General features: G+C 41.7%; 1 protein-coding gene across 4 annotated transcripts in view; it reads left to right on the top strand.

Moving 5' to 3' along the window:
- Positions 1–2,264: 2,264 nt before the first annotated feature.
- Positions 2,265–25,457, top strand: part of LOC110536814 (transcription factor RFX3-like) — a 41,257-nt gene continuing 18,064 nt past the window's right edge. The window contains exons 1-3 of one of the 4 annotated variants that reach the window (XM_036937155.1): positions 2,265–2,433; positions 24,286–24,386; positions 24,487–24,578. In XM_036937155.1, the coding sequence (XP_036793050.1) occupies positions 24,291–24,386; positions 24,487–24,578 (188 nt within the window). In that variant the 5' untranslated portion in view covers positions 2,265–2,433; positions 24,286–24,290. The remainder of the gene's footprint in view (positions 2,434–24,285; positions 24,387–24,486; positions 24,579–25,457) is intronic. The other 3 variants (XM_036937154.1, XM_036937157.1, XM_036937156.1) reach the window with 3 other exon arrangements.

Here is a 25,457-nt window from a genome sequence, read left to right as displayed (position 1 = left end):
GCCATACAGCACTCCTTCCGTGGCCTCCAACTGCTCTTAAACGCTAGTAAAACCAAATGCATGCTTTTCAACCGTTCGCTGCCTGCACCCGCACGCCTGACCAGCATCACCACCCTGGATGGTTCCGACCTTGAATATGTGGACATCTATAAGTACCTAGGTGTCTGGCTAGACTCTAAACTCTCCTTCCAGACCCATATCAAACATCTCCAATCGAAAATCAAATCAAGAGTCGGCTTTCTATTCCGCAACAAAGCCTCCTTCACTCACGCCGCCAAACTTACCCTAGTAAAACTGACTATCCTACCGATCCTCGACTTCGGCGATGTCATCTACAAAATTGCTTCCAACACTCTACTCAGCAAACTGGATGCAGTTTATCACAGTGCCATCCGTTTTGTCACTAAAGCACCTTATACCACCCACCACTGCGACTTGTATGCTCTAGTCGGCTGGCCCTCGCTACATATTCGTCGCCAGACCCACTGGCTCCAGGTCATCTACAAGTCCATGCTAGGTAAAGCTCCGCCTTATCTCAGTTCACTGGTTACGATGGCAACACCCATCCGTAGCACGCGCTCCAGCAGGTGTATCTCACTGATCATCCCTAAAGCCAACACCTCATTTGGCCGCCTTTCGTTCCAGTTCTCTGCTGCCTGTGATTGGAACGAATTGCAAAAATCGCTGAAGTTGGAGACTTTTATCTCCCTCACCAACTTCAAACATCTGCTATCTGAGCAGCTAACCGATCGCTGCAGCTGTACATAGTCTATTGGTAAATAGCCCACCCATTTTCACCTACCTCATCCCCATACTGTTTTTATTTATTTATTTTTCTGCTCTTTTGCACACCAATATCTATCTCTACCTTTACATAACCATCTGATCATTTATCACTCCAGTGTTAATCTGCATAATTGTAATTATTTGCCTACCTTCTCATGCCTTTTGCACACAATGTATATATAGACTCCCCTTTTTTCTACTGTGTTATTGACTTGTTAATTGTTTACTCCATGTGTAACTCTGTGTTGTCTGTTCACACTGCTATGCCTTATCTTGGCCAGGTCGCAGTTGCAAATGAGAACTTGTTCTCAACTAGCCTACCTGGTTAAATAAAGGTGAAATAAAAAAAATAAAAAAATAATAAAATGTTTACATTAATTGAATGCATTTGTACAGTTATATCAAAATATTGTCCCTCCTTTTATGGAATTACACAATGTAAATACCATAAGAAGCACATTGAAGGCATATGTGTGTTGTTCTTTTTCAAATGGGTGTTGTTCTTCGTAGCATATGCATTCATTTCATGAAACAGAATGTCCTTCGATAAATCAAATATATTTTTGTGCGAATATGTTGAGGAATCTGACTTGAATTGGTTGTTTTTTTAATAAAAAATGTATGATTAAGCCTAGAGAATATTTTAGTTTTTTGTAAGAAGGTAAAAATAAACCTTGTCATTTATTACATTTAGTTGCATTGGTAGATGATGAAACCCTGACATATTTAATTTGGTCCTAAACAATAGAAATTGTTAATTAATGACAAAGTAATTTATATTACAGAAGTAACCCCAGTAAAAAAAATCAAAAAAAGGCCCTTTATTGGTTGGATGGAATAAAGCAATTATGTATTGAAAGGCATTGAGGGACCATTATTTAGACAGAAACGATCAAATGTCCCTTAATGACATAGACATTTGTCTAATAGTCTAATCATTTAATGAGATGATGTATATCACTAAAACACAATCTTTTTTATACATGATCTGTCTGTATCTTTCAAGCTTAGATTGTCTTAAAAATCACAGATGTGTGTGTGCGCGACAATGAGAGTGGGAGCGGGTTGCCTCCTTTCTTTGTTATCTCAACCACTCTTTACCACCCAGTGGTGCACGGTAGTCCCGCTTTGGGAAAACAACTTGATTCAATGAACTTATGCGATTATTAATACTGTTTTCCATGTTGTAATGTGCACATAATGAACTATTCTATGACAATACTTTTATCCGCAACTTTCATACATTAGATTAAATTACACATGAACAGTACACCCCTATCCACCTCAATGTTTCCAGACGTCCCACGCTCTACAGCAGAGCTGATGAGTAAATTGATGATTCCATATATTTATGATAACATCCTCCTTAATTAATTGCAATACCGCTTGTAATACTAAAGCTGGTTTTCTTGTATCTTATTTTTATTTTCTCAGCAGCACACCCATCCAACACGCCATCATTGTAGCTCCTCCTACAGAATACTCAGGGTAGGTTGCGCCCGGTGAGTTTTATAGCAACTGTTGCCCTGTGAGGCAGCGCCATAGTCACCGTAGTCCTGGCGACTGTAACCCACCAACAACAACAACCTCTCGTTCCATCATTACCACCACACCATCCTCATCCTCATCAACCAGTCCTCAGCCCAGGTTTGAATATACTTACTATTTATACCAGCATGTGTTTTCTCTAATTCACGCCAAATGATTATACTTTATAAAATGTCTACCGTGCTATTTTTGTCATAAGCAAATTCATATCTGCTCTCCTTTATTATGGTTAGCTAGCTGAGATAACGTTAATGTTATTTCCTTCCAGGTAACGCTAGAAAGCAATGTGCTTATTTGCGAAAGTAGCTAAACTTGCAAGCTAATAAACAACGTTTATACGCAAAATAAGTGTTTTATGTTGCTAGCTTGCTAACGTTAGATATTCTATCCGAGTTTGCTGTGGCTCATCGGCCGTGCAATGACAGCTAACGCTAGCTAGCTTGTTTTGGCTAACGCTAGTTAGCAACTAGCTAGATACAGTCAGAGCAGGTGTCTGATTTGTGTGTTTCAATGACCATCGCCAACTTCCTGGTATGATGGCTGTCAAGATACTGCACATTTTCAGTAATATTATACGAAATATGGGTAGTTACTTGCTTTGGCATTTTAAATCAATTCGAGCTACCATGTTCATTCAGTAATTATTGCTAATTGAGGTTAGCAGTAGCTTTTCCCTTTTGTCTTTGCTTGCTAGCATACACTTGGTTAACCAGCTAGCTTCCTTTGTAGCTAGCGTTGCGGAGCAGGTGCCACAAAGGCTTCGGTAGCTAACCCTGTGTTAAGCGAGAGCGGCTAGCCAAGTTAGCTAGCTAACTACTTTAGCTAAACCTTTCAATGGTTATTGATTTCAGATGTTTTTAGATGAATGTGTCGTCACAATCCATTACCCGTTAACCAGCTAGCTAGTTTCATAAGTCATAACCTATCTAGCTATGGCTAGCTAGCCAGTTTGAAATGCCTATGCTATGGCACAGAGCACTATCTAGCTAACGTTAGAATTGTTTAAAAAGTAAAATAAACGATAGCTATCACATTGACATTTAGCTACAGTTGTAGTGTGTGTGTCAGAGAGAGATGGAATTGTGCTGTGAGCGGGTAGAAGAGTGAAGTTGATACTGTCTTTAAGACAAAGCACAAATAATAAATGCAGTCATCTATAAAAAAAAAATGTATTGATAAGTAACTTAGGCTAATAACTGCTGTTTGGCAGATCAAAAACAAACTGAACCTGATGATGACAGGTGTTGTTTTTTTTAAGTTATTTTTTTTTAGTTACTTGTGGGGTTGGGTAGGTAGCTAACTGATGGGTTAATAGCAGTGTAACCACCCTGTTTCAGCTGCGTTCTGGACTCACTGGCTGTGTTCCCCTGCTCAGATGTTGTATGCATCAGCCAATGGTTGAATGTTATGTCATCGACTGTGTCATTGACTGACAGATTGCTATAACATATGATATGGTTGGCTGATAGGTAAAATACCTATCCAGGCGTTGTAAGATCTGGCAGATGTCAGCAACAGTTGGACAGAGGAACACACCCACGGATTCCACCAAGCAGGGGAAATGTGGCCTAAAACTTATTGCAAATGACAGTCATGTCTCTTTTTCTCACAGACATTCATGGCACGGAATACGAGGTTCATAACTTTTGAATATTCAATTCTAACTGGGATTGTACCTGGGGTTTTCAGATGTCATTTCGTTAGGCCTACATTCTCAGACCCTCCTTGAAAACGGAGAGCGGTATAGAGTAGAGGTCGACCGATTATGATTTTTCAACACCGATACCGATTATTGGAGGACCAAAAAAGTCGATACTGATTAATCGGCCAATTTTTTAAATTTGTAATAATGACAATTACAACAATACTGAATTAACACTTATTTTAACTTAATATAAAACATCAATAAAATCTATTTAGCCTCAAATAAATAATGAAACATGTTCAATTTGGTTTAAATAATGCAAAAACAAAGTGTTGGAGAAGAAAGTAATATGTGCCATATAAAAATATGTGCCATGTAAAAAAGCTAATGTTTAAGTTCCTTGCTTAGAACATGAGAACACATGAAAGTTGGTTCCTTTTAACATGAGACTTCAATATTCCAAGGTAAGAGGTTTTAGGTTGTAGTTAATATAGTATTTATTTATATTTAGTATTTATTTGTATTTCATATACCTTTGACTATTGGATGTTCTTATAGGCACTTTAGTATTGCCAGTATAGCTTCCGTCCCCCTCCTCGCCCCTACCTGGGCTCGAACCAGCCACACTCGAAGCATCGTTACCCATCGCTCCACTAAAGCCGCGGCCCTTGCAGCGCAAGGGGAATAACTACTCCAAATCTAAAAGCGAGTAAAGTTTGAAACAGTATTAGCGCACACCCAGCTAACTAGCTAGCCATTTCACATTGGTTACACCAGCCATTAGGCTGATAGGCTTGAAGTCATAAACAGTGATGTGCTTGCGAAGAGCTGCTGGCAAAACGCACGAAAGTGCTGTTTGAATGATTGATTACGGGCCTGCTGCTGCTCAGTCAGACTGCTCTATCAAATCAGACTTAATTATAACATAATAACACACAGAAATACGAGCCTTTGGTCATTAATATGATCGAATCCGGAAACTATCATTTCGAAAACAAATCGTTTATTATCTCAGTGAAATACGGAACCGTTCGGTATTTTATCGAACGGGTGGCATCCCTAAGTCTAAATATTATTGTTACATTGCACAACCTTCAATGTATGTCATAATTACGTAAAATTCTGGAAAATTAGTTCGCAATGAGCCAGGCAGCCCAAACTGTTGCATATACCCTGACTCTGTGTGCAATGAACTCAAGAGAAATGACACAATTTCACCTGGTTAATATTGCCTGCTAAACTGGATTAGTAGTTATAACTAGTGATTATGATTGATTGTTTTTTATAAGATAAGTTTAATGCTAGCTAGAAATTTACCTTGGCTTATACTGCATTCGCGTAACAGGCAGGCTACTTGTGGAGTGCAATGGTTAGAGCGTTGGACTAGTTAACTGTGCGGTTGCAAGATTGGAACCCTGAGCTGACAAGGTGAAAATCTGTCGTTCTGCCCCTGAACAAGGCAGTTAACCCACAGTTCCTAGGCAGTCATTGAAAAGAAGAATGTGTTCTTAACTGACTTGCCTAGCTAAATATAAGGTATAAAAATTCAAATAAAAAAATGGAATAATCGGAAATCGGCGCGGATTGTTATGAAAACTTGAATTGGCCATTCCGATTAATCTGTTGACTTCTAGTATAGAGTCGCCGGGACAATGAAAGGGGCAGCAGACAGTCAGGTTCTTAAAGTGGAATTATTATTGTATCTGGAATAGACTGGGTGGCGTTGTAGTAATTATCAGGGCTATATCCCAGTTCTCTCCACCAACGCATCATTAAAAAAGGTTTGAACACCATTTTTACTCTCTCAAACCTCTGCAATTTGCATTAAGGTGCACCACACTTTTTATTAATCTGCAACATGGAAATATCCTAGCCATCTTTGCACTGAATGCTAGTTTGGTGTTTGCTCAGTCAAGAGCGGTGTATAGGCCTGCTGCCCAGATAAAAAAATAATTTATATCCACTCATGCTACTCCTTACCGATAGACCATTTTTTACTTGATCAATTATAGGCTACATTATTGTATAATTGTTCACAGCAAATTGACAATGAAAGTGTAGAGACACATGGATCTATATAGATTATCAGTTCCTCCTAGTGATTTTGAGGCTCTTATGTCCTCTTGGATGATCATTATAGATGGATTTGGACCCCTCTGCGAGGAAGGGAAAGCACCAGGTTTCTTTACGTTGCATTATCCTTCTTTACAGTCAGGTCCACTGGGAGTTCGCTGCAGCCAGCCGCAGCCCTCTGGCCCTGCTAGGGGAGAGGAACAGGTGTGTGTGGAGATGTGGGTCTCCTGACCCTAATTGTTTGAGAGCTCCCTCACATTACCTTCCCCAGACAAACAAGCCAAGAAATGACTGTTATAGTGCCTTCAGAGAGTATTCACAGCCCTTGACTTTTTCCACATTTTGTTATTACAAAATGAGATTAAAATGTAGTTGATTGTCTTTTTTGTGTGTCAGCAATCGACACAAAATGCTCTAATGTGAAAGTAGAAGAAACATTCTAAAATTTGTAAAACAGAATAATAATATGTGTGTGTGTGTGTGATATATACAGTGGGGAGAACAAGTATTTGATACACTGCCGATTTTGCAGGTTTTCCTACTTACAAAGCATGTAGAGGTCTGTAATTTTTATCATAGGTACACTTCAACTGTGAGAGACGGAATCTAAAAATTCCAGAAAATCACATTGTATGATTTTTAAGTAATTAATTTGCATTTTATTGCATGACATAAGTATTTGATCACCTACCAACCAGTAAGAATTCCGGCTCTCACAGACCTGTTAGTTTTTCTTTAAGAAGCCCTCCTGTTCTCCACTCATTACCTGTATTAACTGCACCTGTTTGAAAATTATGTCATGGCTTTAGAAGCTTCTGATAGGCTAATTGACTTAATTTGAGTCAATTGGAGGTGTACCTGTGGATGTATTTCAAGGCCTACCTTCAAACTCAGCGCCTCTTTGCTTGACATCATGGGAAACTCAAAAGAAATCAGCCAAGACCTCAGAAAAAATATTGTAGACCTCCACAAGTCTGGTTCATCCTTGAGAGCAATTTCCAAATGCCTGAAGGTACCACGTTCATCTGTACAAACATTAGTACGCACGTATAAACACCATGGGACCACACAGCCGTCATACCGCTTAGGAAGGAGATGCGTTCTGTCTCCTAGAGATGAACGTACATTGGTGCCAAAAGTGAAAATCAATCCCAGAACAACAGCAAAGGACCTTGTGAAGATGCTGGAGGAAACAGGTACAAAAGTATCTATATCCACAGTAAAACAAGTCCTATATCGACATAACCTAAAAGGCTGCCAAGCAAGGAAGAAGCCACTGCTCCAAAACTGCCATAAAAAAGCCAAATGTTCTCTGGTCTGATGAAACATAAATATAATTGTTTGCTCATAATGACCATCGTTTGGAGGAAAAAGGGTGAGGCATCCCAACCATGAAGCACGGGGGTGGTGGCATCATGTTGTGGGGGTGCTTTGCTGCAGGAGGGGCTGGTGCACTGCACAAAATAGATGGCATCATGAGGAGGGACAATTATGTGGATATATTGAAGCAACATATCAAGACATCAGTTAAAGCTTGGTCGCAAATGGGTCTTCCAAATGGACAATGACCCCAAGCATACTTCCAGAGTTTTAGAAAAATGGCTTAAGGACAACAAAGTCAAGGTATTGGAGTGAACATCACAAAGGGTGGGCCAAAAATCACCCAATTTATTGTGGAAGCTTGTGGAAGGCTACTGAAACGTTTGACACAAGTTAAACAATTTAAAGGAAATGCTCCCAAATACTAATTGAGTGTATGTAAACTTCTGACCCACTGGGAATGTGATCAAAGAAATAAAAGCTGAAATAAATCATTCTCTCTACTATTATTCTGACATTTCACATTCTTAAAATAAAGTGGTGATCCTAACTGACCCAAGACAGGGATTTTTTTACTAGGATTAAATGTCAGGAATTGTGAAAAACTGAGTATAAATGTATTTGGCTATGGTGTATGTAAACTTCCGACTTCAACTGTGTGTATATGTATGTGTGTATATGTATGTGTGTACAGTGACTTGCGAATGCATTCCTGTTTTGTTGCCTTACAACCTGGAATTAAAATGGAATTAGGGGGGATTGTATCATTTGATGTACACAACTTGCCTACCACTTTGAAGAAGCAAAATATTTTTTTTGTGTGAAACAAACAAGAAATAAGACAAAGAAATAGAACTTGAGCATGTTTAACTATTCACCCCCCCCAAAGTCAATACTTTGTAGAGCCACCTTTCGCAGCAATTACACCTGCAAGTCTCTTGGGGTATGTCTCAAAAGCTTGGCACATCTAGCCATGGGGATTTTTGTCCATTCTTCAAGGAAAAACTGCTCCAGCTCCTTCAAGTTGGATGGATTCCACTTCAAGTTGGATGGTGTACAGCACTCTTTAAGTCATACCACAGATTCTCAATTGGATTGAGGTCTGGGCTTTGACTAGGCCATCCAAAGACATTTAAATGTTTCCCCTTCAACCAGTCGAGTGTTTCTTTAGCAGTATGCTTAGGGTCATTGTCATGCTGGAAGGTGAACCTCAGTCCCAGTCTCAAATCTCTGGAAGACTGAAACAGGTTTCCCTCAAGAATTTCCCTGTATTTAGCGCCATCCATCATTCCTTCAATTCTGACCTGTTTCCCAGTCCCTGCAGAGGAAAAACATCCCCACAGCATGATGCTGCCACCACCATGTTCTCGGGGTGATGAGAGGTGTTGGGTTTGCGCCAGACATAGCGTTTTCCTTGATGGCCAAAAAGCTCAATTTTAGTCTCATCTGACCAGAGTACCTTCTTCCCTATGTTTTGGGGAGTCTCCCACATGCCTTTTGGCGAACACCAAACGTGTTTGCTTATTTTCATTCTGTAAGCAATGGCTTTTTTCTGGCCACTCTTATGTAAAGCCCAGCTCTGTGGAGTGTATGGTTTAAAGTGGTCCTATGGACAGATACTCCCATCGCCGCTGTGGCGTTTTTCAGCTCCTTCAGGGTTACTTTTGGTCTCTTTGTTGGCTCTCTGATTAATATTCCACCCACCACTGCGACCTGTATGTTCTTATCGGCTGGCCCTCGCTACGTATTCGTACACAAACAGTGTAGCTATTCCCTCCGCAAGGCAATCAAACAAGCTAAGCGTCAGTATAGAGACAAAGTAGAATCGCAATTCAACGGCTCAGACACAAGAGGTATGTGGTAGGGTCTACAGTCAATCACAGATTACAAAAAGAAAACCAGCCCAGTCACGGACCAGGATGTCTTGCTCCCAGGCAGACTAAATAACTTTTTTGCCCGCTTTGAGGACAATACAGTGCCACTGACACGGCCCGCAACCAAAACATGCGGACTCTCCTTCACTGCAGCCGAGGTGAGTAAAACATTTAAACATGTTAACCCTCGCAAGGCTGCAGGCCCAGACGGCATCCCCAGCCGCGCCCTCAGAGCATGCGCAGACCAGCTGGCTGGTGTGTTTACGGACATATTCAATCAATCCTTATCCCAGTCTGCTGTTCCCACATGCTTCAAGAGGGCCACCATTGTTCCTGTTCCGAAGGAAGCTAAGGTAACTGAGTTAAACGACTACCGCCCTGTCATCATGAAGTGCTTTGAAGGACTAGTCAAGGACCATATCACCTCCACCCTACCTGACACCCTAGACCCACTCCAATTTGCTTACCGCCCAAATAGGTCCACAGACGATGCAATCTCAACCACACTGCACACTGCCCTAACCCATCTGGACAAGAGGAATACCTATGTGAGAATGCTGTTCATCGACTACAGCTCAGCATTTAACACCATAGTACCCTCCAAACTCGTCATCAAGCTCGAGACCCTGGGTCTCGACCCCGCCCTGTGCAACTGGGTACTGGACTTCCTGACGGGCCGCCCCCAGGTGGTGAGGGTAGGTAACAACATCTCCACCTCGCTGATCCTCAACACTGGGGCCCCACAAGGGTGCGTTCTGAGCCCTCTCCTGTACTCCCTGTTCACCCACGACTGCGTGGCCACCCACGCCTCCAACTCAATTATCAAGTTTGCGGACGACACAACAGTGGTAGGCTTGATTACCAACAACGACGAGACGGCCTACAGGGAAGAGGTGAGGGCCCTCGGAGTGTGGTGTCATGAAAATAACCTCACACTCAACGTCAACAAAACTAAGGAGATGATTGTGGACTTCAGGAAACAGCAGAGGGAACACCCCCCTATCCACATCGATGGGACAGTAGTGGAGAGGGTAGTAAGTTTTAAGTTCCTCGGCGTACACATCACGGACAAACTGAATTGGTCCACCCACACAGACAGCATCGTGAAGAAGGTGCAGCAGCGCTTCTTCAACCTCAGGAGGCTGAAGAAATTCGGCTTGTCACCAAAAGCACTCACAGACTTCTACAGATGCACAATCGAGAGCATCCTGTCGGGCTGTATCACTGCCTGGTACGGCAACTGCTCCGCCCATAACCGTAAAACTCTCCAGAGGGTAGTGAGGTCTGCACAACGCATCACCGGGGGCAAACTACCTGCCCTCCAGGACACCTACACCACCCGATGTCACAGGAAGGCCATAAAGATCATCAAGGACAACAACCACCCGAGCCACTGCCTGTTCACCCCGCTATCATCCAGAAGGCGAGGTCAGTACAGGTGCATCAAAGCTGGGACCGAGAGACTGAAAAACAGCTTCTATCTCAAGGCCATCAGACTGTTAAACAGCCACCACTAACATTGAGTGGCTGCTGCCAACACACTGACTCAACTCCAGCCACTTTAATAATGGGAATTGATGTAAAATATATCACTAGCCACTTTAAACAATGCTACTTAATATAATGTTTACATACCCTACATTATTCATCTCATATGTATACGTATATACTGTACTCGATACCATCTACTGCATCTTGCCTATGCCGCTCTGTACCATCACTCATTCATATATCTTTATGTACATATTCTTTATCCCTTTACACTTGTGTGTATAAGGTAGTAGTTTGGGAATTGTTAGTTAGATTACTTGTTGGTTATTACTGCCTTGTCGGAACTAGAAGCATTTCGCCACACTCGCATTAACATCTGCTAACCATGTGTATGTGACATAAATTTGATTTGATTTGACGTATTCGTCGCCAGACCTACTGGCTCCAGGTCATCTATAAGTCTTTGCTAGGTAAAGCTCCGCCTTAGCTCACTGGTCACTATAACAACACCCACCTGTAGCACGCGCTCCAGCATTTATATCTCACTGGTCATCCCCAAAGCCAACACCTCCTTTGGCCACCTTTCCTTCCAGTTCTCTGCTGCCAGTGACTGGCACGAATTGCAAAAATCGCTAAAGCTGGAGACTTATATTTCCCTCAATAACTTTAAACATCAGCTATCCGAGCAGCTTAATGATCGCTGCAGCTGTACATAGCCCATCTGTAAAATAGCCCATCCAACCTACCTACCCCCCAAATTGTTTTTATTTACTTTTCTTTGTTGTGGTGCCATATTCTTTCCATTTTTTAATAATGGGTTTAATGGTGCTCCGTTGGATGTTCAAAGTTTCCGAGTTTCTTTTAGAACCCAACCCTGATCTGTTCTTCTCCACAACTTTGGCCCTGACCTGTTTGGAGAGCTCCTTGGTCTTCATGGTGCCGCTTGCTTGGTGGTGCCCTTTTGCTTAGTGGTGTTGCAGACACTGGGGCCTTTCAGAACAGGTGTGTGTGTGTGTGTGTGTGTGTGTGTGTGTGTGTGTGTGTGTAAAATAAATATACTGAGATCATGTGACAGATCATATGACACTTAGATTGCACATAGGTGAACTTAATTAATTAAATAATGTGACTTCTGGGTAATTGGTTGGACCAGATCTTATTTAAGGGCTTCATAGCTTCATGCTTTTTTTTATTTTTTTATTTTTTTTTGAAACAAGTAATTCTTTTCAATTTTCAATTTGGACTATTTTGTGCATGTCCATTACATGAAATCCAAATAAAAATCCATTAAATAACAGGTTGTAATGCAACTAAATAGGAAAAACACCCCTGGGGATGAATACTTTTGCAAGGCTGTGCGTGTGCGTGTTTTGAGCATTGCTTGACAACCATTTTCAGGTCAGATTTAAGTCCAAGCTGTAACTCTGCCATTCAGGAACATTCAATCTTGGTACGTACAGGGCATTTGGTAAGTAATTCAGACCCCTTCCCCTTTTCTACATTACAGCCTTATTCTAAAATTTTTTTTTATTTTTATGTTCCCTCTTCTACACACAATACCCCATTTTGACAAAGCTAAAACAGGTTTTTATTACAAATAAAAAACATAAATACCTTATTTACAAGTATTCAGACCCTTTGCTATGAGACTCGAAATTGAGCTCTGGTGATCAATAAAAACAGGATGCATTCTTGATATGTTTCTACAACTTGATTGGAGTCCACTTGTGGTAAATTCAATTGATTGGACATGATTTGGAAAGGCGCACACCTGTCTACAAAGGGACCCACAGTTGACGGTGCATGTCAGAGCAAAAACCAAGCCATAAGGTTGAAAGAATTGTCTGTAGAGCTCCAAGACAGGATTGTGTCGAGGCACAGATCTGGGGAAGGGTACCAAAACATTTCTACAGCATTGAAGGTCCCCATGAACACAGTGGCCTCCATCATTCTTAAATGGAAGAAGTTTGGAACCACCAAGACTCTTCCTAGAGTTGGCTGCCAAGCCAAACGGAGCAGTTGGTGGAGGAGGGCCTTGGTCATGGAGGTGACCAAGAACCCAATGGTCACTCTGACAGAGCTCCAGAATTCCTCTGTGGAGATGGGAGAACCTTCCAGAAGGACAACCATCTCTGCAGCACTCCACCAATCAGGCCATTATGGTAGAGTGGCCAGATGGAAGCCACTACTCAGTAAAAGGCACATGACAGCCTGTTTGGAGTATGCCAAAAGGCACCTAAAGGACTCAGATCATGAGAAACAAGATTCTCTGGTCTGATGAAACCCAAGATTGAACTCTTTGGCTGGAATGCCAAGCGTCACGTCTGGAGGAAACCTGGCACCATCCCTAGGGATATTCCCTGTGAATAGTGAAGCATGGTGGTGAAGCAACATGCTGTGGGGATGTTTTTCAGCTGCAGGAGCTGGGAGACTAGTCAGGATCGAGGGAATGATTAACGGCGCAAAGTACAGAGAGATCCTTGATGAAAACCTGCCTCAACGCGCTCAGGACTTCAGACTAGGGTGAAGGTTCACCTTCCAACATGACAATGACCCTAAGCACACAGCCAAGACAACACAGGAGTGGCTTCGGGATAAGTCTCTGAATGTCCTTGAGTGGTCCAGCCAGAGCCGGGACTTGAACCTGATCGAACATCTCTGGAGAGACCTGAAATTAGCTGTCCAGCGATGCTCCCCATCCAACCTGACAGAGCTTGAGAGGATCTGCAGAGAAGAGTACGAGAAACTTCCCAAATACAGTTGTGCCAAGCGTGTAGCATCATACCCAAGAAGACTCGATGCTGTAATCGCTGCCAAAGGTGCTTCAACAAAGTATTGAGTAAAGGGTCTGAATACTTATGTAAATGTGATATTTCAGTTTTTTTATTTGCAAACATTTTCTTTTTCATTATGGGGTATTGTGTGTAGATGAATTAGGGGAAATATCTACATACAATACCCCATAATGACAAAGCAAAAACACGTTTTTAATATAAAACACAATTTGCTAAATTATTGAACTCCTGAAAGGTGACTTCATCTCTCGCTGTCTGGTGGAAGCAGACTAAACCAGGTTTTCCACTAGGATTTTGCCTAGCTCCATTCCGTTTCTTTGTTATCCGGAAAAACTCCCCCAGTCCTTAACGACGACAAGCATACCCATAACATGACTCAGGCATCACAATGAAAATATGGAGAGTGGTACTCAGTAGTGTGTATTGGATTTGCCCTAAACATAACACTTTGTATTCAGGACATTAATTTATTTGCTACATGTTTTGCAGTATTACTTTTGTGCTGCCTTGTTGAAAACAGGATGCATGTTTTGGAATATTTTAATTCTGAACAGGCTTCCTTCTTCTTTTCACTCTGTCAATTAGGTTAGTATTGTGGAGTAACTACAATGTTGTTGAGCCATCCTCAGTTATCTCCTATCACAGCCATTAAACTAACTGTTTTAAAGTCACCATTGGCCTCATGGTGAAATCCCTGAGTGGTTTTCTTCCTCTCCAGCAACTGAGTTAGGAAGGATGCCTATATCTTTGTAGTGACTGGGTGTATTGATAATAACTTGTGTAATTAATAACTTCACCATGCTCAAAGAAGTATTCAATGTCTGCTTTTTTATTTGTTACCCATCTACCAATAGATGCCTTTGTGAGGCATTGGAAAACTTCCCTGGTCTTTGTGTTTTGAAATGCACTGCTCAATACATAATTGTATGTGTGCGGTACAGAGATGAGGTAGTCATTCATAAATCTTGTTAAACGTTGTTATTATTGCACACAGTGTGTCTATGCAAGTTATGTGACTTGTTTACTCCTGAACGTATTTAGGCTTGCCACAACAAAGGGGTTGAATACGAATTACTCAAGACATTTCAGATTTTCATTTTTGATTCATTTGTAAACATTTCAAAAACATAATTCCACTTTGACATAATGGGTTATTGTGTGTAGGCCAGTGACACAAAACCTATATATTAATTTGTCCATCATTACTGCAGTGCAAGCCTATTTGGGTAGCTTCTCAAAATAAAATAATTTAAATCTTACCTTTATAGCATTGCAAGCTACATCAAGAAATCTGTTATGTCATATTCCACTGAATGTGTTGTGTGGGCCCTGATGCATTAAGAAACCTCTGCAGGCATCAATTCCAAATGAATGGAACAGACTGGCAAAAGCAACATCGGGAAAACAATTCATTTAAATGAATAAATTACAATGAATTAGCTTAATGATTATTTGCACAGTTATTGCTGTGATCTGAGGACTCTAGTTCTAAATCACGAGCATCTGAAAGTCTAAATCACGAACATCTGAAAGTCTAAATCACGAGCATCTGAAAGTCTAAATCATGAGCATCTGAAAGTCTAAATCATGAGCATCTGAAAGTCTGTCTTTTGACACTATTGTTGTTCTACATTGTTAAAATAGGACCCATTAGTTATAGGCTAGGCTTTTTTCGTAAGAACATGCAACCACTGTCGTGTGTGTGTGACTCCCTCTCTTGATTTATATTCAGCCAATTCCTCCCCTCTCCATAGATGTTTAAGGCAACACACACACGCACCTCTGTGGACAGAGGACAGGATGTCAGAAACGGCTAGTTATCAGATCACATTACCACTTTACCTGAAGTCAGGTGTAGGGCAAAAATAGGACCATGCCACCTGTTCCCTGGATCCTGTTCCATTTCCAATCACTTAAAGAGCAGCTGATTCATTCAATTATTCATCCATCCATTTTCATAGCTTAGCAGCATAAACTGTGTGTTTTGTTCTCTTATCTACATGCACAGCAGCCTGTGTACACTACATGTGGATCAGACATTGTTGACCGAACAGGAGACCTTCCCATGTTTAAATAAGCCCACCTCTGTCTGTCATCTCATTGTGTTTTTACATGACAAGGTGTACTGTATCACTGTTCCATAATTGTAAGGGAAAGAGGGAGGCTCGCTCGGGTGGTGCTAGCACATGAGCATATATAATACATTGACGTAACTCCGATTTTAAGGTGTTTACGTGTCCCACTAATTTGAAAAATTGCTCAGAAAACCAGGTGTTTTAATCGGCGCATGCCGATCGTACGCCAATTTAAGATAGTTATGTTAACCACCTTTTATTATGCTTAATGCCATACTCTGTCTACTACCATAATCATTTTAAAACCAGATTATTGGTGTGCATGGAAACTTACTCATTACCACATAGGTCTAACATGATGCATGCCTCTTTATTTGGGGTTGCCTTTCTTCCACAGTGTTACAACCCCTTTCCCCAAAACATGTTGTTTCAGGACATTCATCAATACATTTTTAGGTTTTGGACAATCCACTTGCTATCAGTCTCAAATGGATATAGGAGGCATCAGTATTTTAGACTTTCAACATAATGTATTCATTTTGGTTACGTCATTCAAGTTGCTCCTTTATTGGCTCTGATAATGTGATGACATCTTGCTCTGATGTAATAGCCCTCCCCATTTCCTCAGCTGTCAGTCAAATTGGGGGGAAGGAGCCAGGAAGGGTGAAGGAGAGGCTACGCAAGTCTTGCCCTCCTCAGTGGCCTTTGTTTCTACTTGGCTTTGTAGAACATGCAGTTGCTCAGTGGAGCACAGCGCTTAAGTGGGCCACAGGGGAGTGAGAGCAGGCTGAACAAAGTGCCTAGGGATGGGGGGGTGTAAGGGGCGGCAGGTGCCCTGTTTACATCCAGAAAGTCATTCCTCTCCTTGTCTCCTAATCATCAGGGGTCTCATCAGGGGCAGGCTGCAGGGAGCAGGTGGGCTTTGTGTAGTATAGTCAGACAGGGCCCTGCACTTTAGCTCTCCTTTGGCAGAGTGCATGGAGCAGAAGAAAAATGGAACCTGTAGAGACTAGAGGAGAGAGCGTGACCTGCAGGTAACCTCTGGATCCATCACTTAGCCATGTCAGCATCATCTCCCTGGCACCGACTGTCACTGTCAAGTTAGTTTCTGTTGTCTGCTTTATTCCTAGCACCGCCCTGTGGTCAGTTACCTGGGCTTTTGGAGCTTTTTACACCATGTTGTCAGGCTATCAGCAGAACATATGGAAAGTTAACTGAGAGACATCAACGAATCATCAACGAATCAGAGATGGAACAATAAGTGAATTAAGTCATATAGGATTTTCATCTTCACCGGATTCTGAGAGCTCTTCAACATGTTGAAAGTCTTTCTGCCTTGGATTGTATCAACTGGCTAATACATTACAGAAACAAGGGGAATACTTCAACCCCTGCCGCACCATAAAAGTATAGGCTATGTTCCTTCCACTGAGAGGTTTCATTTTAAAAGTTGTGACTGACGGCAGAACAACAGCAGCAGAATGTTCTGCCAGGTCTCTGGTTCTTTCTGTGAACAGCATGGAACCACCTGTCTGAATCAGTGCTCAACTGTTTCAGTTTTTTAGCAATAAAGGATGGGGGGAAAATCCTATTCAATCCAGCCTCTTGAGTTGAATGGGAATGATGTCGATCTCTGTGCATTCAGACCACAACACCTGTTAACCTCCGGTATATCACTAAAGATGAACAGAGAGAGAGAGCAAGATGGTGCAGGCAAGGCAGACCCTTGAGAGATGCAGAGCTATTAGGAGACAGTTTAATTAACCAGGAGAGGCTTGGTCATGGAAACTAAGTTGAGCAGAAGAGGGGGGAGAAGGAGGGAGAAGGGGGGGAGGCACCACGGAGGAGGGGGAGAGGTGGCTGTTCTATGATTAGCCTACATGCAGCGTTACTGTGAATGTCTCCCTCTGCCCAAGTCCTCATCTCACTATAGCTCTGTGTGTTCAAGGTTTGGTCGTTAGCCAATAAAGGTGGATTCTAAATCACTGACACCCTGCATTTTGGGACATCTATGTATGTGTTCTAATGCAGAGGTGAGAGAACGAAGTAAAAAAACGTGGTTTGGCAGTGGACATGACCAGATTTTCACAAAATTAACCTAAATGTGTTTGGCAATAAATAAATTAAAAGATATCTGAATGATACAAAACAGTTGGAAGTTGTAAAGAAATCCAGATTTGTGAGAGCAGAGAATGAAAGTGCAGCTCATTAGGGCTGTTAATATTTAACTTGATTTTATTGCTATGAACACAGAGACAGGAACTCGCTGCTTGGACCACTGACTCATACACTACCTTAGTGACCTGAGTACATTCTGTACTGCTGGCCACAGTTGCCTGTTGCATGAGTACAGCAGCTATAATATCACAGGTACAGTCAGTGTGATGGGTTCCTAGTACCGTGTGACTTACTGGAGAAATTAGGGTTAAGTGCCTTACTCAAGAGTACATTGGCAGATTGTTCATCTAGTCGGTTCCGGGACTCGAACCAGCGACCTTATTGGTTACTGGCCCAACACTTTTAACCGCTAAGTTACCTGCCATTTCTATGGTACTGTGAATGTAAAAGTGAATGTTGTGCATAGACGATTGGCACAGAAGCTTACTTCCTGTCTTGCCAGGATCTGAATGATCACTGTTCATTAGTCAACCTGTATATTATAATAATCATATTATAGTTATTGTCAAATCATCTAGGATTTTTGTCTCTGTGAGTGATATTGATTTTCAAATCCCAGACGCATGAAAACAAAAAGGAGAGCCGCACATTCTAGGAGCTCAGATGTAATAATCTAATATCCAACGTTTCGACAGACAAGCTGTCTTCATCAGGGTATAATGACAAACACTGCGGGTCACTAGTTTATATAGTTTCAAAGGACTCACGGGTGTCTGTGATCATGGCCGGGTGTGGCTTGATGTCATTGGTTGATTTACAGATATAAATAGAACATATAAAAAACATAAATGGACAGCATATAGTCATAGATACAATTTGGCTACATAAGCCTACAAATATTTACAATGAATATCAAAATCACAATAATCACAAGAATGGCTTCAGATCGAAGGGTCTTTAAATGAATGATCCAGGCAGCCTCTTGTTTTAACAATAAATTGTCGAGGTCACCCTCTCTCCTAGGGAGGGTGACATGTTCGATGCCGATATAACGTAGGGACAATATAGTGGTTTGCTTTCAAAAAGTGGACTGTCACTGGGTATGTCAAGTTTTTGCACGTGATGGTGCTACGATGCCCCGAGATTTTTACTTTTAATTCGCGCTTCGTTTTACCAACCTCATTTTTACCACAATAACAAGTTATAAGATAAATAACTACCTGAGCATGTGAGCATGTGATAACACCTTTTGATTGGGATCTCCTCCCCTGTTTTGGGGTGTTTTTGAAGGATCTACAATGGCTATGCATTGAGCACAGCCATTACATCTGTAGTTTCCATCCAGTAGGGGTGCAAATAGATGTTCGGGGATATTCTGGGGTGGTAAATCAGTTTACCACCTGATCTCTGCGATTTCTGGAGAATTTCTTGCCGTCTTTCGGATGGGACGTTAAACAGACTCTGGTCACTAAAAGTTCCAATGGCACTTATCGTTAGAGTAGGTGTGTTAACCCCGGTGTCCTGGCTAAATTCCCAATCTGTCCCTCATACCATCATGGTCACCTAATCATCCCCAGCTTACAATTGGCTCATTCATCCCCGCCCTCTCCCCTATAACTATTCCCCAGGTCGTTTTTTACAGATTTACCTGGTAAAATAAGGGTTAAATAAATTAATAAAAGTGCCTTACTCAAGGGCACATCAGCAGATTTTTCACCTAGTCGGCTCAGGGACTTAAACCAGAAACCTTCTGGTTACTGGCCCAACACTTTTTTAACCTCTAGGCTACCTGCCATTTCTATGGCACTGTGACTGAATCTGTGCATAGATGATTGGTACAGAAGCTTACTTCCTGTCTTTCCAGAATCTGAATGACCACTGGCATGTCTTTACTATCATTAAATTGAAGACTTATAGTTTTTATCAAAGATTCTCTGTGATTAGTATTACGCGATCAACTGATTAATCATGTAACTAGGAAGTCGGGCCACCAAGGAAAAATATTCAGATTACAAGATTATAATTTCCTAATATAACCTTTCAGATATTTTCATATCTGATCGATAGTCTTCTGATTAATTATTTACTTTACCTCACGTTAGTCTCATTCCAAACGTCGTAAATTGTTGGTTATCTGCACGAACCCAGTCTTCCCTATGAGTCATCCATACATCAATTGTCTTAAATAATGTATTTATTACTAACTAAGTAATTCACAGAAATGCATAAACAAGCAAACAAGGTAAATGTGGTTACAAGAAATAAGGGAATGTGCCCTAGTGGGCTAAACCGGCATCGCGGCTTGTTAGGCAAAAGGGGAAGTGGGGGTCAACTGAGATGAGACACTACAAAGCTGATAATTATAACAATTGAAATGCTAATCCTTTGCACATGAACGATCACTCATTCGGAACAATTGCAATCAATATATATATTTACGCTCAGTGTGTCGTCTTGAACGCTTTTGAAAAGTTTTTCTACTGGAGCGTTTCGTCATCTCTCTCTCGCTCTCTCTCTCTCTCTCTGTCTTGCTTAGAGGGAATAGTTCAGAGTGACATTCATTCATTTGTTATAGGATGGATGTTTCGGCGGTTGTTCTTCGCGTTCAATGATACCGAATTCCTAGCTGCAGACTAGTAATTAATATCAAAGACTTGTTCTTATTCTGTCGTTATCGACAGTCTAAGAGTTTCACCACGTGGTATGGTTAAAAGATTCAGCAATGGTCTACAACCTTCGTCCTCTCCTATTAGAGAAAAATATGGTCTGGTGATAATTTCTCAAAGTTGGGTTTTATTCGGAATTGCAGAAAAGGGGCTGTCCCAGGATGCCTGACCCTAACTGGGCTCAGGGGCGGTCCTCTGATTCAGTTAAACTCAAAAGGGAATTGGCGTTTCCTTCATTAAACAGTCCAAAATCACAATGTAAAATTGTGTAAACAGTATCATACTCACTCATTCATCTTATACAACAATTAGATGTAAATCTCATATCTGAGGCTATTATCTAAACAGCGTTATGGTAATGTGGCCACACCGTCTCCCATGAGCTTCCCCAAGTTGTAACAAACGGATCAGTTCATAGCTGGTTTCTTCACCCATCTTTTATACTTTCTCCGGAACATGACATTTTTTCGTACCTCACGTTCTGTGAGGTGGAAGAAATTCCTTTGTTCTCTATGAAAATTTACTCTGCCTCTTATACTGTGTGGCCATGTGGCAGGGTCTTCTCCTCAGGAATGTACGACCTCTCTCTGACCACACCAGCCTAGTTGAAGGAGGCAAGGGGGAGGCAGGGAGAGGGGGATGGGGCTTGCTATACCCAAAGAGGGCAACGTCATGACACCACTGTTCATTAGTATACAGTGAAGGAAAAAAGTATTTGATCCCCTGTTGATGTTATACGTTTGCCCAATGACAAAGAAATGATCAGTCTATAATTTTAATGGTATGTTTATTTGAACAGTGAGAGACAGAATATCAACAAAAAAATCCAGAAAAACGCGTGTCAAAAATGTTATAAATTTATTTGCATTTTAATGAGGGAAATAAGTATTTGACCCCTCTGCAAAACATGACTTAGTACTTGATGGCAAAACCCTTGTTGGCAATCAGAGGTCAGATGTTTCTTGTAGTTGGCCACCAGGTTTGCACACATCTCAGGAGGGATTTTGTCCCACTCCTCTTTGTAGATCTTCTCCAAGTCATTAAGGTTTCGAGGCTGACGTTAGGCAACTCGAACCTTCAGCTCCCTCCACAGATTTTCTATGGGATTAAGGTCTGGAGACTGGCTAGGCCACTCCAGGACCTTAATGTGCTTCTTCGTGAGCTACTCATTTGTTGCCTTGGCCGTGTGTTTTGGGTCATTGTCATGCTGGAATACCCATCCACGACCCATTTTCAGTGCCCTGGCTGAGGGAAGGAGGTTCTCACCCAAGATTTGACGGTACATGGCCCCGTCCATCGTCCCTTTGATGCAGTGAAGTTGTCCTGTCCCCTTAGCAGAAAAACACCCCCAAAGCATAATGTTTCCACCTCCATGTTTGATGGTGGGGATGGTGTTCTTGGGGTCATAGGCAGCATTCCTCCTCCTCCAAACACTGTGAGTTGAGTTGATGCCAAAGAGCTCCGTTTTGGTCTCATCTGACCACAACACTTTCACCCAGTTGTCCTCTGAATCATTCAGATGTTCATTGGCAAACTTTAGACTAGAGATCGACCGATTAATCAGGGACGATTTTGAAGTTTTCATAACAATCGGAAATCGGTATTTTTGGGTGCCGATTTGCCAATTTTTTTATATTTTTTTTATTTTTTTATTTTTTTTAATAATAATTAAATACCTTTTATTTAACTAGGCAAGTCAGTTAAGAACACATTCTTATTTTCAATGACGGCCTAGGAACGGTGGGTTAACTGCCTCGTTCAGGGGCAGAACGACAGATTTTCACCTTTTTAGCTCGGGAGATCCAATCTTGCAACCTTAGAGGTTAACTAGTCCAACGCAATAACGACCTGCCTCTCTCTCGTTGCACTCCACAAGGAGACTGCCTGTTACGCGAATGCAGTAAGCCAAGGTAAGTTGCTAGCTAGCATTAAACTTATCTTATAAAAAACAATCAATCATAATCACTATTTAACTACACATGGTTGATGATATTACTAGATATTATCTAGCATGTCCTGCGTTGCATATAATCTGACTGACTGAGCATACAAGTATCTGACTGAGCGGTGGTAGGCAGAAGCAGGCGCATAAACATTCATTCAAACAGCACTTTCGTGCGTTTTGCCAGCAGCTCTTCGTTGTGCGTCAAGCATTGCGCTGTTTATGACTTCAAGCCTATCAACTCCCGAGATGAGGCTGGTGTAACTGAAGTGAAATGGCTAGCTAGTTAGTGCGCGCTAATAGCGTTTCAAATGTCACTCCTCTGAGCCTTCTAGTAGTTGTTCTCCTTGCTCTACATGGGTAATGCTGGGTAACGCTGCTTCGAGGGTGGCTGTTTTCGTTGTGTTGCTGGTTCGAGCCCAGGGAGGAGCGAGGAGAGGGACGGAAGCTATACTGTTACACTGGCAATACTAAAGTGCCTATAAGAACATCTAATAGTCAAAGGTATATGAAATACAGATGGTATAGAGGGAAATAGTCCTATAATTCCTGCAATAACTACAACCTAAAACTTCTTACCTGGGAATATTGAAGACTCATGTTAAAAGGAACCGCCAGCTTTCATATGTTCTCATGTTCTGAGCAAGGAACTGAAACGTTAGCTTTCTTACATAGCACATATTGCACTTTTACTTTCTTCTCCAACACTTTTGTTTTTTGCATTATTTAAACCAAATTGAACGTTTCATTATTTACTTGAGGCTAAATAGATTTCTTATGCATTATATTAAGTTAAAATAAGTGTTCATTCAGTATTGTTGTAATTGTCATTATTACAAATAAATAAATACAATTCGGCCGATTTAATCGATATTGGCTTTTTTGGTCCTCCAATAATCGGTATCGGCGTTGAAAAATCATAATTGGTCGACATCTACTTCAGACGGGCATGTATAGGTGCTTTCTTGAGCATGGGGACCTTGCGGGCGCTGCAGGATTTCAGTCCTTTACGGCATAGTGTGTTACCAATTGTTTTGTTGGTGACGATGGTCCCAGCTCCCTTGAGATCATTGACAAGATCCTCCCGTGTAGTTCTGGGCTGATTCCTCACCGTTCTCATGATCATTACAACTCCACGAGGCGAGATCTTGCATGGAGCCCCAGGCTGAGGGAGATTGACAGTTCTTTTGTGTTTCTTCCATTTGCGAATAATCGCACCAACTGTTGTCACCTTCTCACCAAGCTGCTTGGCGATGGTCTTGTAGCCCATTCCAGCCTTGTGTAGGTCTACAATCTTGTCCCTGACATCCTTGGAGAGCTCTTTGGTCTTGGCCATGGTGGAGAGTTTGGAATCTGATTGATTGCTTCTGTGGACAGGTGTCTTTTATACAGGTAACAAACTGAGATTTGGAGCACTACATTTAAGAGTGTGCTCCTAATCTCAGCTCGTTACCTGTATAAAAGACACCTGGGAGCCAGAAATATTTCTGATTGAGAGGGGGTCAAATACTTATTTCCCTCATTAAAATGCAAATCAATTTATAACATTTTTTTACATGCATTTTCTGGATTTTGTTGTTGTTATTCTGTCTCTCACTGTTCAAATAAACCTACCATTAAAATTATAGACTCAACATTTCTTTGTCAGTGGGCAAACGTACAAAATCAGCAGGGGATCAAATACTTTTTTCCCTCACTGTATAATAATAATATTGGCAAATCATCTAGGATTTATGTAATATTGATTTTATACTCCCAGACCCAGACACACCTTTTCATGAATTGTTCTGGTACTGTGTATGCAAACCAAATTGAGAAGAAGGTTGCTTGTGGAGTTCGTTGCAGTGGAGTTTGTTTAGCCACTGTTCAGAGCTTGTGGTTTTCTATAGTCCCCTCCGTCTATGGCTCTGGTCGTACCCAGTTGACCAATGTGTCCTCTCTCTCTTCTGCAGGCGCCATGCAGACCCCTGAGGCAGGCGCTGAATCCGCCTCCACTGTCCACACCGCTGTGCCTGTGCAGCCTGCAGGCTCCGCCCAGCAGGTGTCCTCTCAGGTGTGTGTGTGTGTGTGTGTGTGTGTGTGTGTGTGTGTGTGTGTGTGTGTGTGTGTGTGAAAGTGAGATTTATATCTAACGCTTCACTGTGTTGTTGCAGGCCCAGACTGTTCAACAGGTTCAGCATGTATACCCAGCACAACAGGTGCAGTACGTGGAGGAGAACAGTGGCGTCTATACCAACGGGAACATGTGAGTGTTTCGTGTTGTTCACCCACTTTTTGCCACCCCTCTGCTGCAGTGGCACTATACATAGTTGCTTTAATGTATTCTTTGTAGTCAATGGCAACAGCTAAAGTCACTTCACAGCAGCATTTCTGCCACACAAACATGGCAGGGGCAGTACAAGCACAGTGAAGTACTGCTTGAATATGTGCAGTCACCTGGAGATGACCAGGAGTATCTAGAAGTGCTACGGAGTCTTCTCCTGGGCTTGGGGGACAGGATACACTCTACTGACTAGCCCAGGCTGTGCCTGTCCCATAGTGACAGACACACAGTCACAGACAGACAGCGGTCTCTGAGGGAGGGGCTCAGGGAGGGGTACAGCCCGGCTAACAGGCGAGCTGAACACAGTCTCACTTCAGGGCAGAACAAGTGAGCTGAGCACACACTTACACACAATCTATTTGAGTCTGTTAACTGTGTGTTAGTACCACATTCTTGTCTCCTCCACAGAAGTAGACCGAAAAGAGTACAGTAATGTCTTCTACATGAAAAAGGGCAGTGGATATTTCTTACAGTTCAGATGATTTGTCAACAAGAATCATGCCAGTGCCCCAAACTTTAAAAGTGCAGTAACTGCAGTCAGCTTTATTTTGGACGCAGTAATCGCAGAATAAAAAGTGTTATTTTGGACGCAGTAATCGCTGAATAAAAAGTGTTATTTTGGACGCAGTAATCGCAGAATAAAAAGTGTTATTTTGGACACAGTAATCGCAGAATAAAAAGTGTTGGATGCAGTAATCTCAGAATAAAAAGTGTTATTTTGGACACAGTAATCTCAGAATAAAAAGTGTTATTTTGGACGCAGTAATCTCAGAATAAAAAGTGTTATTTTGGACACAGTAA

Source organism: Oncorhynchus mykiss, chromosome 12 (genome assembly GCF_013265735.2).
Source record: "Oncorhynchus mykiss isolate Arlee chromosome 12, USDA_OmykA_1.1, whole genome shotgun sequence".
Lineage (NCBI taxonomy): Eukaryota > Metazoa > Chordata > Actinopteri > Salmoniformes > Salmonidae > Oncorhynchus > Oncorhynchus mykiss.
The sequence above is the reverse complement of the archived record's forward strand: the minus strand, read 5'-3'. Positions and strand labels throughout refer to the sequence as shown.